We start from the raw sequence: 14,866 nt of genomic DNA, 5'->3' as shown, positions 1-14,866 counted from the left end.
TGGAACTTTAGTCATTCCTGTGCTGAGATAAATTCTTTTCCCATTTTGTATTGATTAGTTACAAGAGAATTCCAAGTTATCAGGTAGTGGTAATTTACCTGATGTTATTCATTACCTCAGGTACAGTATTTATCTGTACATGCAAGATATTACATAGGACCTTGTGTCAAAAGCGTGCTGGATTGGCAATGCTCTCTTAGTTTTAGTTTTTCTTCATAGTTTTTTATGTGGAAGGATGTGTGTTTGCTTTCTTGTCGGATTGTTTTGTTTTTTAAATTCATGCCATTGAGACATCAGTCTAAAGAGAAGAAAACTTGAGTTTCCTTGTGGGAAGGCAGAGCTAGAACCTGTAGGATTTCTCTGTGGTCCATCACCAACTGAGTTATAGGTTGGCTGTTTGCTGTGTTACCTTCCTCTGGGAGGAGCAGTCAATGAGATACATGCAGATGTGTTTGCTGCAATCTTACTGCTCACCAGGTGTCATTTCTCTCTCAATTTTTCTATCCCTAATTCCCCTTCTCTCCATACTTTTTAATTTCTGTCTCATTCCTTAAGCCACACACCAGGTTTTGTCTCCCATGCTGGTTCCTCTTTCTCTCATTCTCCTAATCAGTGTAGACTTCTTCTCTTCAGCAGCTGATCTTTCTGCTAGACCATCAGGGATTACATTGACATTTGGACCAAGCAGGCCTTTTCAGGACTCAGCTCATCGCTGTCATCTTAAGCATCTCTTAGAAGCAGGGAATCTCTGTAAGAGTGTTTCTGTTACTGCCAGGGCAAGCCAGGAGTGAAGTTTAGGAAGTGTTAGGGTTTAAGAGAGCATATAATAAAGGGAACAGAATCCTATTTTTGTAGCACTGTGACTGGACTTCCATATAAGCTGCCACTGGCTTTGAAACCAGATCTGCTTTTTATCCTTGGTGTAGACATCTGCATAAATGTTGTCTCATATACATTTTTTTTTAATTTTTATTTTATTTTATTTTATTTTATTTTATTTTATTTTATTTTATTTTATTTTATTTTTAAGGATAATTTATAAATGTATGATAGTTTTATGAACTAGACAGTCCCTTGGTTACTCTGCGTTTTGTGTGAAAGATGTGCTGGGTGTGTGCAGGGGCATTTCATATGTCTGGAGAAATTAAAAAACAAACCAAACAGTGAAATGCTATCACGAGATGGCTTTATGGTAATTTCTGAAATAATGGATACAGTATTATCATTTACAAAATGCTGCATTGTTGGGAAGCCCAGCAATAATAAGAAGGGCACAGTAAGAAATTGACTTTGTCACTCTCCAAGCCTGAAATGTTTCAGATTATCTTATACTTGCAACATATGCAATTATTAAACTGCCAATAATTATGCTGCTAATTATACTAAAGTGATTAATAATTTTACTGAATATTTTAATGATGCTTTCATCAGTGTTTCTTCAGAACTCTATTTCTATGTTGGGTCTCACTGCAGAAAGATACATGGAGTACTAGCTTACTCTGTGCTAGTACTTTTTATCTAAGTGTTGTTAGCTTGTGTTCGCTGCTTGAGATGCAGCTAGAGTTCTTGGCCAGATTTCTGCTGTATTCAGTGCAGTTCAGCAGTTCCACAAGCAAGGGGTTGTGTATCTGCAGCAGTGAGTGTTCTGCAGTTTATCCTTTTGGAAATGGATTTATAATCTGAATTGATAACTTCAGTCTGAAATGTGCGCAATGGCCCTGCAGCCAGGGTTTGCAATGTTCTTTGGTGGAGGGGGGCATGGGACGGTGTGCCTGGAGCTAACAACTGAACGGTTTCTTTTTGGCCCTGATGTTTTAGGGGTCTGCTACCATGTCTTTCTAGAAGGGGACTTCCAGCCCCACGAACGACTGAACAGCCAGTCATTAGGGGAAAACATCACACTCGCTCAAGGTCGAGTGAGCACTCTAGTATCAGACCCTTATGCTCTGTACATCACCTAGTGCCCAGAGGGTCGGCGCCACCTTCTCCACTTCTGACAAGGTTGCTATTACATGTCCAGCACAGCTTTCATGTTCTGCCTCCCAGGTGTCAGTGTGGTGTTGTACTTTCCTGAGCATACATGGCGCGTTCACTCATTCTGGCACTGTAGATTATCCTCTCTTCATGGTATTTACACTTCTCCCATATCCTTTATGCTGCCTATCTTCACCATCCAGATGGTACTTCTTCCCGTTGATCTTAAATAGCTATGCAAAAAAAGTTGGCTGTTTCATCCCTCCATTGTTGTGTTTTGTTTCATATCCATCTGAAAATTATCAAAGTATTTTGCTTGAACACTGTGCAGGAAATCACATCCTTCTCTCACTTCTAACTCTCAAAGGGAAAGTCGGTTGATCTACGTAGTGTGAAAGCTACCAGTATTTTGATATTCTATGAATGTGTCACTTAAAATTGCAAGTTACCTACCTGTACACTTAGCATAGCAGATAAACTGTGATTATGCACTCCAGTGAGTGTGATAACTGGCAAGGATGTTGAATTAGAAAATTGTCCCTCTCAGCAATCTCCTCCTTATCACCTTTGCTTTGCTTTCTTAAACTTGTTCCCTAATTATTAGGAGGGGCCCTATTGCTTTTAAATGCAAATTTACCAGTGTTCCAAAGGTGCTTGATGTGTTAAAGGTGCTGTATGTGTGTGTAAGAAGCCATGTAGCCAAGGTGCTCTGAAATAGTGGTAGATAGAATTTAGCCAAAGTTAAGGTGGTTAGAATATTTGCTTAGGTAAGAGTATTAAAAATCTTGGGCTGTGAGCACAAGCATGCACATACGCACAATTTCTGTCTCACACACACAAATACCAAGGCTGTGTTTTTGTTTGTTTGTTTGTTTGTTTATGTTCAGGGGAAAATAACACATTATCCCAAGACATTAGATGCTTGTTGTCCAGTTCTCTGTGGCCTTGTGCAAATTAGTGCATCAGCTCAAAGGGAACACGGAAGTTAGTAAAATGGCATTTTGTGGCATTTTGGATTGTCTTTGTGTCAGTGCAGGAGAACAGTTATACTCCCAAATTGTGAGTCGTAGTCATAAATGGATCTTAGAAAACTGCTTTTAGTTCAGTGGTTTTTGAGTAGAACTTTTTAAAACAACGACAGCAAAAAAAGATGGAAAATTTTTGTCCTTAGTTGAAGGCAGTTAGAGAAGATACAGGTGAAGCCATGTGAGTTTGCTAGTTATCCAGACCTGAATACATGCATATGGCATACACCAAATGCAAACTTCCTCAACCCCATCTTCTCTATATGCAATTCAATATGTGTTTAAAAATTTAGACTATATGAATTCTCTTCCTTTGGGTTATTTCACTTTTATGTTCATTTCATCTGCAGAATACATCAACAAGGAAGTCCCACACAGTCTCCTCCTGCAGACACGTCCTTCAGCAGTCGCAGGGGAAGACAGCTACCGCAAGTTCCAGTAAGAAGTGGCAGTATAGAGCAAGGTATCAAATAATGAGCGTATGATAGCTCTAACTCTTTGATTTTTTACCTTTCTTTACTTTACTTGAAGTCTGCTTTCATAACTACATGTTAAAAGCTGTAATTCTGCCAAAGAGAAGAGAATGAAAGCATATTTGTAGTCTGCAAAGTCCAGAAGATTTTTAACTGGTGGACACATGGTTTAATTGCCTTAATTTTCTAGTAGCTTTTTATATTTGTCTACTTTAAAATTTCTGTTAGAGCTGTGGTGGTTTCCATGGGCACATCTAGTTTGTATTCAGACAATGAAATCAGAGGCAAAGATTTTGACAACATTTTGACAGTGTTATTAATGTATTATTTTGTGGTTTATATTAATTGATGTGCATTGTTAACATAGATTAATGATAAACAAATATCATATTAACAAACATACCTTCTGGAGTGAGACAGATTCAGTGAGTCTGAAAGAATAAAAGCAATCACCACAAGAAATGTGAAGGCACAGGTCATCAGCTTTTTCATTCATAAGAATAAACTGCTCAGGCAATGAGTGCTGCTCTTTTTTGAAAAAGACCGTGTAGACCTAGTGGCTGTAGATGATGTTCTTTTCAAATATCAAATAGGTATAAATATTGCTGTTTCCTTTTCTAGCAACATGCTGCACACAGAGTATGAGCTATTATGGTAAAATTAAATTAGTTTTAATTCCACAGTGGGTAATATGTGTACATTCAGGTTTACTTCTGTCTTTAAAAACCCTGTTTTCTCATTGAATACAAGCAACAACTGAGATTGCCATATACTGCACATTTTAATTCTATGTAGAAATGAAAGTAATGCTTCTGCTGACGATGTGTTGTAGTGCCTTATAGAACTGTTGACAGACATCTTTCGTAAATAGATAATGCTACTGACCATGACCTTTTTATCATGTTAGATTACCATACATTTTTGTATGAGGTACAACAGCTTGCATTAACATACAATCAGCTTGCATTAATTTTATTGGCTTGAGTTGTGATGGCATACTACACTTTCAAATAATGTGTTCTTTTTTTATACATGTGGTTATTCTGAATGATCAATAATTCAGTACAATAGGTTTCATTCTTTATTTTATTATTATTTAAACTTTACATTTAAGTCTTCTCATTACATTTCATAGTTAACTAAGGACTTTCTGGATTATAAACTAGTTACAAACTGCATTTCCATTTTTTATTTCTACATATGAGTAGTTTGGGAGCTCTTTAGGGAAATATAATGAGAGCTGAATTTTAAACTTCTTTCATGTTTCTTCTGCAGTTCCAGAACTTGGTACAATATATCATGATGAATCAGCTTTTAATTTATGTTGGCTTTACTGTGGGTACTCCTGTTATTTTTCAGCTGTTCTTGGTAACTAGTGCATTGAGAATAAAATGCTAGTTTATGTTTTGTTAAAGATGTTGGAATGAAAGTAGAACTTGACATAAAAATTAGCAGAGATGTGTTGTATGCAGAAGAGCAAAGAAAAAGTGAACTTTAAACAGAAGGTTGGTTTAGAAACTTGTCAATGCTGTGAATATTTGTAAAGTAATGCTGTTTCACTGAACTCTTATTTACATTTGTGGTTCACATGCTTGCGTCTTATGTAGAAAATGAACAAGTAGGATATGACATATCATTTACTTTGTTGTTATTTATCATACTGCCTATGTCAATATGGCCATATTACTGCACATGGAATTGAAGGCTAAAGAGATTTTCCTCTCTAATTAGTATTTTGGTTTTGTCTGACTGGCTTGTCCATTTGAAAGGAAGGTTTTCTAATTTTACCCATGTTTAACACTTTAGTACTTCCCTTCTCAGCTTGAACAAAGTTAAAAGATTTTATAAAATAATTTTAAAATGCTTCTGAAAGCATCTTCTGAAATAAGAATAGCAGTGTGTATAAACTTTAAGCTGCTGCAGGAAAGTAAATTCCGCTTTAAAAACATAATATTTGCTCTGGTTTACAGTATCAAATTTTGATGGCACTTTCACCTTTTCAATCCCTATCAAATGAGTTAAATGGAGTGGCTAGAAGTTATTTTATGCTAATGTAGGATTGAATCCAAATATATCTGTCTGTGAAAGAGTCTCACTAACTATACTTGGAACTGAATTGTGACTTAATGACTCAAATTCACAGTCACTACAGGTATACATGATGCCAAAATTTATTGCAACCCACAAATGTTATAGGAAGAAGCATTTCAAAATTTTTGCATTTTCTTAATTTAAACTATTTACTGCTGGTCAGTATTGACATCCTGTGTTTCAAGGAAATCTGGTATGATATAAGGTATAATTTGTGTAGTAAATTGTGTAGTTTCCTTTTCCTTTTCCTTCTTCCTTTTTCCTTTTTCCTTCTTCCTTTTCCTCCTTTTTTCCTTTTCCTTCTTTTTTCTATTTACATAGTCAAGAGGCATAGAGGAATCCAGTAATCTTATTACTCTTTGAAACTATCATTTTGGAAAAAAATGAGAGTTAATGAAGAAGCAAGAGAGTGGTTGTGGTTTTTTGTCAAAAGGAAGTGTGATTTTTTGTTTTCTATCTTAAGTGATAATATCCATGCCAATGAGGCTTCTTCTAGGACTGACACTGAATCTTAAGCATTCTTTTTTTTTTTTTTTTTTTTTCATTATAAAGTTTAGAATGAAACGGTTTCATTGTTTCTATCAAATAACGTTCTCTTAATTATCCCTTGGTTTGAGTATCATAAAAAGTCAACTTGTGACTTGTTTCAGTAGGTCCCTGTCAGTAGTTCCACTGTATAAAAGACCACATAGAAGAAAATCTTACAGAAGAAACAGAAATAATGGTATCAATTCTGTTAGAGATAAGTACGACTGATCAGGAGCAGAGAAAAATCTTAAGTAGAGAAAAAAGTCCAGTCTAAGGATTATCTTTTCATTAAAACCTCAAAATAGCATAATTACACACACTCACAAAAACAAATAAACCAATAACAACAACAAACTCAAGCTTCTTAGTGGTTCTAAAGGCTGCTGACTAGTTTGGAAAATATTAAAAACATGCTAGGTACTTTCAGTTGGAATGGTTCTAGCTAACTAATATTTTTAGCAGCTTCAGTATATACAGACTCTTTAAAGCAGTTACAGTTACAGGAGCCTATGCTCCTGTGGTTTTTGGACTACATGATTTTTATTTTAATCCCAATGATGTTCAAGGAATGTATGACTATATGTGTTTCCTTTGCAACCCTGTCAGCAGTAATTCCCAGAGTACAAAACACAGTGGGATGTTATTGCAACTAAAGGTCTTGTGATTCTTGAATATGAAGGTTAGTTTGGTGTAGGTGTGTCTCTGTGTGTTTTCTAAAAGTCACAATTCAGTAGTCATTACCTTAACTTGTGCTACTTAACAAGCATTATTTATTTCTATGCTTTATCTTGCAATTTCATAAAATGACCTAATAATGAAGATATTTTGGTTCAGTGACTAAAGCAGTGAAAATCTAAGTTATAAGGGCAATGCTGTGCTCTCCATGTCATCTTGTGCCAAACTGTAAGAGATTTGCATCAGTATTTCTTATTTGCATCATATTTGAGTGGAACTGTGCAAGTCACTTAAGAAAGTTGTGGGGCGGGAATTCTGCGTTGACTTTATTTTTTGGCTGTTTATACAACAACATTGTTGCATGGTTTTTAAATGATACCTTTATACAAAGCATATTTCTGTGATATATGTACTAGTTCATTCTCTGTCATAGCACCAATCAAAGCTCACAGTAATTTTCACTTGGATAGGGTGGGCCTCTACACTTCTGTGTAACGGTTAATCATGAATAATGCCTGAAGCTCTATAGCATTTTTCTGCACTACAGTAGATGTTACTAGGGATAATATTCAGAAATATTACATGTGAAGAAGAACAGACATGCTATGTGCTATTGAAGTCTATGAACCAACAAGCTAAATGTGTGATGATGGTTTGTAGTATAAAAATGAGCTAACTCAAGCAAAGCAGGTCTTTCTCCCTGTGTATTCTTCTATTTGACTCTTCACAGCATGGTTTCATTTTTTTAGCCTCAACAGTGTGGTTTCATGTTTCAGAAATCATTTAATGACAGTAAGGATTATGATAAAAAGCAGCCTATTTACATAAAAAGAGTATCTGTAAACATAACTGAACCAGTGTGTTTGTATGTTTTCAGTGACACCTGTTTACAGCAACAGGCCTTACGCAGTGACCTTTAGAAAAATGAAGCTGTGACCAGCACTAAGTGTTGCTGTATGTTGGCCCATGTCAGAAAAAGCTGCGTAACCCTTGTACATAGCCTGTATGCAGGTTGAAGTGCATGCATGTGTGTGTGCTGCTGTTTCATGAAGGAAAGCTGCACTGAAGTCTCTATTGGTAATGAATGGGGATTATTGGTAATGAAGGGGGATTACTTTTATAAAGTGCATATGCATAATATGTATATAAATATATGTACAAATCTTCAGTGGTAGTTACAACGTACAGGAGTTAAATGTTTTCATGTCCAGTGTTCCTTTTAACAAAAAAAGAATCAGAATTTCATATGGAAAATCAGTGTGTTGTGAAATAATGGATTAGAGTTGCAAATATCTTTTTATATTTAATTAAGATCTTTAAATATAACTAGAGAAAACTATTCAATGTATATGTACTTGATCATTGAAATGTCGTTGCAGTGAGAGTCTGGCTTGAATAATGGTATAAGATCAAACCCTTGCAGTTAAAACCATTTTTTAGATCCATCATTGAATGACAAAAGAAAAAGATTTAGTTTTTAGTCTTTTAGTATTGTTTGTTTTGTCTTCATATTTCTTGTTTTATTTTGAAATTCTTAGGTGGCACTGCATATTTTGAGGCAGCTTGTGGAATCTTTACCCTCATAGAGGACTTTTCTCTTAGCATTGCTAACTCTTGAAAATTAATTCAAGCCTCATAATCTTTTATGCTATCAGTTAACAGAAAATAAATTTGTCACACTCAGTATTACAGAAAAGTCTTCAGAATCTAGAAGTGGTTCAGGAGTTAGAATGATACTTAAAGCAATGTTAAGATTTTATGTCATTTGTAACATTTGTAATACTGCTTTAGTGGAATATTTAAAGAGTCCACAATCTGAATCTCAGTAACTTCATTGTTCCTGTTAATTTTAAAGAAAAAGTCATAGGCTTTATTTGTCATAGTTTATCATTTTAATTTTCTACATTACTTTTACATATGTTGGAGTACTGCCTACTGTACATGCCATTGTCACATGTAACACATTTCTTTATCTAACTTTAAATTTGCTGATTTCTTTTTCTGTTCCCATCATTCCGTGCATTTAATTCATTGAAGAACAAGAGAATTTTAACTCTTCCACAAAAGGTAAATATTTATGTGATTTTTTACAAATGTTTGGCAACTGTTTATACTGGCTTTTCTCTTAATATATTCCATGTCAGTATATAGTATTTAGTTAACAGTATTTAACAGGTGAAAAGGATGTTTCTTAAGTTTCTATATGCTATCTGTTATCCCTCTTTAGAATCTGAAAGTCATTTCTTTTGTGATTTCTGATTTTCCCATAGAAATGTGATATGCTAGGCTTACCAGACGTAGTCATAGCACTTCACATGGCTCAGAAGCTGCATGATTGATTTAAAGTTCATCAGCACAACAGCTGGTTCTAATACAATTGTGATGATGCAGCCATAGCTCTTTGCATCTGTGAAGGATGTTTCATAGGTCGGGGCTTAGGAACAGTTGAAGGTATTGATGGCCAGAAACTGTCCTTCCTAGGCAGAGACATTCTGAAGACAAGTTAGTTCAACATGAGCTGTATTGTATTTGCATGACAAGCCCTTGACACTCAGAAAGCTGGGGGTGTTGTAGGGCAGGTTTCTGTGGGCAGGCAGACAACCTGCATGGGCATAGCTTTGACCTCTTATGAATTTCCCCTAGCATGTGCTGGTATCAGTGAGTCAGTGAGCGCTAACAAGGCTATGCCATGAAGTGAGAAATACAGCCTGTCACATCCCCACCAAGGCATGTTGCAGAGAGGTTCCATTTTTATTTTTTTTTCCAAAAGTAGGAGTCATCTCAAAGTCAGAATGAACCTCGGAGAGAAAAAAGAACAATTTAATCAATTTTCATGTTAACAGCACAATACTGCAATAACACTGATACATCAGATTAACCTTTGCTAAATTCTAGCTGAGTCCTTCAGATTTGGGGAAATTCTGATCTCAATACAGTCTTTGGTGGGCCAAAGACAAATTATGTGTTCAACTTGAAACAGAATATCTACTACAACTTTTTTACATTGTGAAAGGATGGATCCCATTCATGTGTTCATACTTCCTTAGGTAAAATACAGCAGCTGTTTTACTAGTTATGAATTCTAACATCCAAGACAGTACTGGGGAATATGTTTTCACAATAACATAAAAAATAAAGTGAAAAAGAAATAGTGTTTAAATTAAGTAAAATCAATTGCAGATTATGTTGCAGTGTTAAGTATTTACTATGAAATGTCTTAAAGTCCTAAGAATGGTTAATTTTGTAATTTATTTCTGTTATTTTTCATTTCTTAAGTATCTGTATTTCTTTCAAACAGAACAATACAAATTGATTATGTCAGTTTATTATTTGTGATTCTTTCAAGTTCACAAACCTTGCTCTGTGATTTGGACCGCAGTGGATGTTTTGTTGTTTAAAACAATTGATTTTATACAGAGAAACTAGAACATGCCCATAAGAGGTTTGTGAAAGCTCAGGTTTCCAAAGGATTTGGATGGATTTGGCCCAAGTTTTGGCAGTGTGTAGAAGGTAGTGGGATCTCTGGGCACCTGGGTTCCTCTGGCTCACAGGAGCATAGGGCTGAATGCAGACGCAGCCCAAAGGCAGAAAAAAGTTGGGCAGATGAGTTGCTGGGGAAGTGGAGTGGTGTCAGTTCTGGGGGACCATGCACAACCTGAAGTTACATTAGTAGCCCCCGTCACCTCTGACTCTCCCCAGCACAGTATAAGAGATACAAAGAAGGGAAAGTTGGTGAGTGGGAGATGGAGATGGGGGATTACAGGATGTTATATGGCAAAAGACATAGTTATTGAAGGAATGAGTTTACTACAAATATGAACACACCCCTGCACACCAGCTTACAGAAGCCACAATACTTTCTAGTCAGGTAGAGGGACAAGAGCTGCTGCAGGACATCTCCCTCCCTATCTACAATGTGTAGCCGATACATGCTTTTTAAACTCATATATGTAGAGAAGTGGTAACAAGTTCTATATCTTAAAAACAAATTGATTTTTCAGTGTTACTAACCTTACATTTCAAAACATCCATCTGCTCATGATTTCAAAATTGGTTTGTTTGTTTGTTTGTTTGTTTGTTTTCTTTTCATTTGTTCTTAATTTTCCAGCTTATCTTTCTGTGGATTTTTAAAGTCCTGAAAATTATCACAGGGTTACTTCTTATGTGCATAATATTGCAAAATTCAGCCTGAAGGCTGAGAAGAAATAACTCAGAGATTCTCTGTTATTTCTGAAATGCTTCATCCTAGTCCACCACCAGTGTCTGTTCCCTCTCTTCTATGAGCGCTCCCTTCCCCTCTTCCCTTCCCTTACCTGCTGTGCTGGGGAATTCTCCCATCCAAGTCCTACGGCTGCTTTATTCCCTTTCCTTTGCTCTGGATATTGCCTCTGCCATTTCTTCTCCAGCTTTTACCTTTCACTGTCTCAGTCCAGATACTGCATTTTTTCCCCAGGTTTCCAAACATAGAACATCTAAGCAGCACAATGAGGGCAGCACTCCTGACTTTTCAGTGTGGAAAGGCATATAGGCCTCTGCACTGCATTGTAGCTGTTTGTCACGGTTCAACTTTTCATCTTAGTGTGAAGAATATGTAGACTGAGAGAGAAGAACAGGTTGGATCTCTGTTGGCTTCTGGGATAAGTGCAGTTCTCTGTTGCCCTGCCAAAATGTGCTGTGCACAAATGGAGAGAAAACCACATGGGGGCAGAGTAGCAATCTCTGTTGCTTATTGGCAGATCTGTACCTTAATAGTCCTGGCAATAAGCAATATATTCCGCTGGCTGCTGCCAGCAATCCAGTATTTGTTGTAGTGCTCTTGGATGTCCTGAACCTCAGCTTCTTGAAAGAGCTAGTGAAATACATTAAAAAAAATAATCCTGGGCATTTAGAGATATGATGGGAGTTAACAGTGCTCTTAGAAAGCTATCACAAAATAGTTTTTACAAGATAAGTTTTCATTTCAACTTACTTTTCAGTGACTGCTTTTGTATAAGCAAATCTGTCAGATTTTTAGACTGTTTCACTTAAAGTTTGATTCATAAAGAAAGCTGGCAAGGGTTACAGCCATCTTAACTACTGATGCCAATTTTTTCTTATTTTTTTTAGCTTACTCCAACAATTAATAGTGCAGGTGGATGCCCCATCCCTTGAAGTGTTCAAGGCCAGGCTGGATGGGGCTTTGAGCAGCCTGGTCTAGTGGAAGGTATCCCTGCCCATGGCAGAGGGGTTGGAACTAGGTGGTCTTTAAAGTCCCTTCCAAGCCAAACAATTCTGTGATTCTATGACTTGGAGGATTCTGTGTTTGTTGCAGCTGTTACCATTACAAGAACTGGTATAGCCAGTGCTAAGACACCCGTGGGTTTTCTGTAGTCCTAAAAAGACCAATGTGGTTATCAGCTTTAATCACAGACCAGGTTATGTCACCTGTGGTTTTGGCATTAAGCCTATATTTGGGTTTAAGCAAGAATGACCTTTTAGAAAGGTATTTTCACATAATCACTGCAAGCAATGAAAATTTGTTCCTGTGCTTAGCCACTTTTTTTTTTTTTTTTTTTTTTTTTTTTTTTTTTTTTTTTTTTTTTTTTTTTAAGACATGTCATATTACTTATTTGACTTTAACTTCTTCCTAACTACTGGACATTATTGAACCCGTGTCTGTTCAACTGAAGAGCCTTCTACTCTTAGAAATCTTCCCAAGCGTAAATAATTACAGCCCCCACCGAGTCGCATATCTGCTTTCTTTTTAGTAATTTCCTAAACCTCTTTCTGCAAGACTGTATTCTGGACTTTATATAATTCTCATGACTTCTCCCTTAATCTTCTTCAACAATGGTATGCTTGGAATTACAGTCTTCCTAAAATATCTGAATCTATTGATCTAAGTTGCATATCTCCCAGTTTCCATGTTTTCTTTTCAATGTCCTAAAATTCCCTTTCTCTTTAAGGTATTTAAGAATTTGGTCTTCTTTTTGTAGCCCCAAAGAGGTGAGAAAGTTTTTCTTCATGTTACCTTGCCAATATTTCCCTCCTCTCTTGCATTCTTACTTGCTGGAAAGCAGCAGGTCTCCACTTCCAAAATAGTGACATTTTGCTGGAGGTGCATGTGTAGCACAGGCTGCAGTTCATTGTTGGGTGGAAGATGATTTTCCTTAGGATCTGGTGACGGTCAAGAATCCAAGATGGTTACACGGCTACACAGGAGGTAGTTCCAGTGCTAAAATAATCATAATCCCTTTTTTCAAATATATGAGCAAGTTCTTTTGAAATATTATTTATTGTCAAGATTCAAAGTTTTTCAAGTTCTGCAGAATTAGGTAGTGTTTGATAATCATTGTAATGTGAAAGAGATGGATATCTAAACATGTAAACTTGCAAATTAAAGACTAGAGAGCTATAAAAGACAAGCTCCATGCTAGTTCAGTATTGCTGCCTGTGGTACAGTCCTTATTTAAAGGAACCCATGTTTCATACATTAAGTGATCAGTTTAGTAGATGGACACTTACAGCATTATGTCATTTAAGAAATTATGCACATAATATATAGCTTAGTCCTTCTTTCAAACCTTATAGAGGGGATTTAAAAACTCCCCTTCTTACTTCAGTTTCTTTTGCACTGCTCACTACAGCTAATGCAGCTTTGGTAGTGCTCACTGACTTTCATAAAACTGCTCTTAGTCTGGTTTTGGTACCAGTGTAGGTTGAAGTTATTTTAAAGTCAAATTTTGTGCATTGTTAAATTCACATTCTTTGGATGGCAGAAATATGCCACATGTGGCATTCTATCTATCTACTAGTTTGGTAAAATATTTAAAAAAAAAAAAAAAAAAAACAAAAAGAGAAAAAATAATAAACTTTTTTTTTTTTTTTTTTTAATCTGCCATAACACATTTTTAGTATAGTATATTGCTTATGGTTCTGCTATTTTGTACATATATTACATAAGGTAGCATATATTCTGAATGGTTAGTATTCTAGCTAGGTCTAACCTATCATTGGTTGAACACCCGATAGGGGTTTAAATATATACTAGTTCTCTGAGGACACAGATAGAGATGAGGGATGTCAACTAGTTGATGCTATCAGATGTAACTCTATAAACCTTACTGTAGTCCCGACATATTAAAAGGAGTATGACTGTAGTATATTGGAGAGGGACTCTTTATCAGGAACTTCATTGATAGGACAAAGAGTAATGGTTTTAAAGTAAAGTGGTTTTAAACTAAATGTTTTTAAAATAAAAGGTAGATATAGATTTAGAAAGAGGGTAGATTTACATTAGATATAAGGAAGAAAGTTTTACTCCGAGGTTCATGAGGCAATGGCACAGGTTGCCCAGAGAAGCTGTGGATGCCCCTTCCCTGAAAGTGTTCAAGGCCAGGTTGGACGGGGCTTTGAGCAAGCAGGTGGTGTCCCTGCCCACAGCAGGGAGGTTGGAAGTAGGTGATCTTTAAGGTCGCTTCCAACCCAAGCCCTTCTATGACATAAATTCTTAGTAAACAGATAATATCTTGGAAAAAATAAGAGATGGCTATCTCCTTTAAAATTAATACATAGATTTTCTCTGAGGGTAGTTTGCAGGCTGAAAACAAGAATTGTAGTTGTTTATTTCTTACCTTCTGTTAGTAACATTGTATGGATTTGCATATTTTAGACAAACAAAAGAGAATGTGTAATTTATAAGCTTTTAGTAAAAAGAGGAAATCCCTTTCCCTATGATGGAAATATGTACCAGGAACTGTTTTTAATGTTAATGAAAACTTGTATTATCACAAGAAATACATGCAGAATTTTTGTGAGATTGTAAGTAAAGACAAACAAACAAACAAAAAAGCCCTCTTCATTAAATTGTTTTTTTTTCCTCATACCATTATCACCTCAACAAAGATTTGAAATCTAGACGTTAGCTGTACTTCCAGCATGTGACATAGAATCCATCAAGACATGTCATGAATTACACTACAGGGTGCACAGTAGACAGGATCTTGCTTTGAATCCCATTCACAGAGGAAGGCAGATGGGACTTAGCAGTGAGTTGAATAATAAATTAAGTGATAACTAAGGGAACTTCTTTTTGTTTGATGGAAAACTATTCAGAACTAT

The 14,866-nt window shown here is 36.0% G+C and overlaps 1 protein-coding gene across 9 annotated transcripts in view; it reads left to right on the top strand.

Moving 5' to 3' along the window:
- Positions 1 to 14,866, top strand: part of RIMS1 (regulating synaptic membrane exocytosis 1) — a gene marked incomplete at its 3' end in the record, with an annotated part of 310,018 nt that overhangs the window by 219,430 nt on the left and 75,722 nt on the right. For 8 of the 9 annotated variants that reach the window (XM_082756967.1, XM_082756960.1, XM_082756959.1 and 5 more), the window contains one exon: positions 3,350 to 3,462. In XM_082756967.1, the coding sequence (XP_082613093.1) occupies positions 3,350 to 3,462 (113 nt within the window). Of the gene's footprint in view, positions 1 to 3,349; positions 3,463 to 8,803; positions 8,834 to 14,866 lie in introns of all 9 variants that reach the window. The other variant, XM_082756958.1, reaches the window with a different exon arrangement.

Source organism: Aythya marila (assembly GCF_965140915.1).
Source record: "Aythya marila genome assembly, chromosome: 3".
Lineage (NCBI taxonomy): Eukaryota > Metazoa > Chordata > Aves > Anseriformes > Anatidae > Aythya > Aythya marila.
Note: the sequence above shows the minus strand (reverse complement) of the source record. Positions and strands in the feature narration are given on the sequence as shown.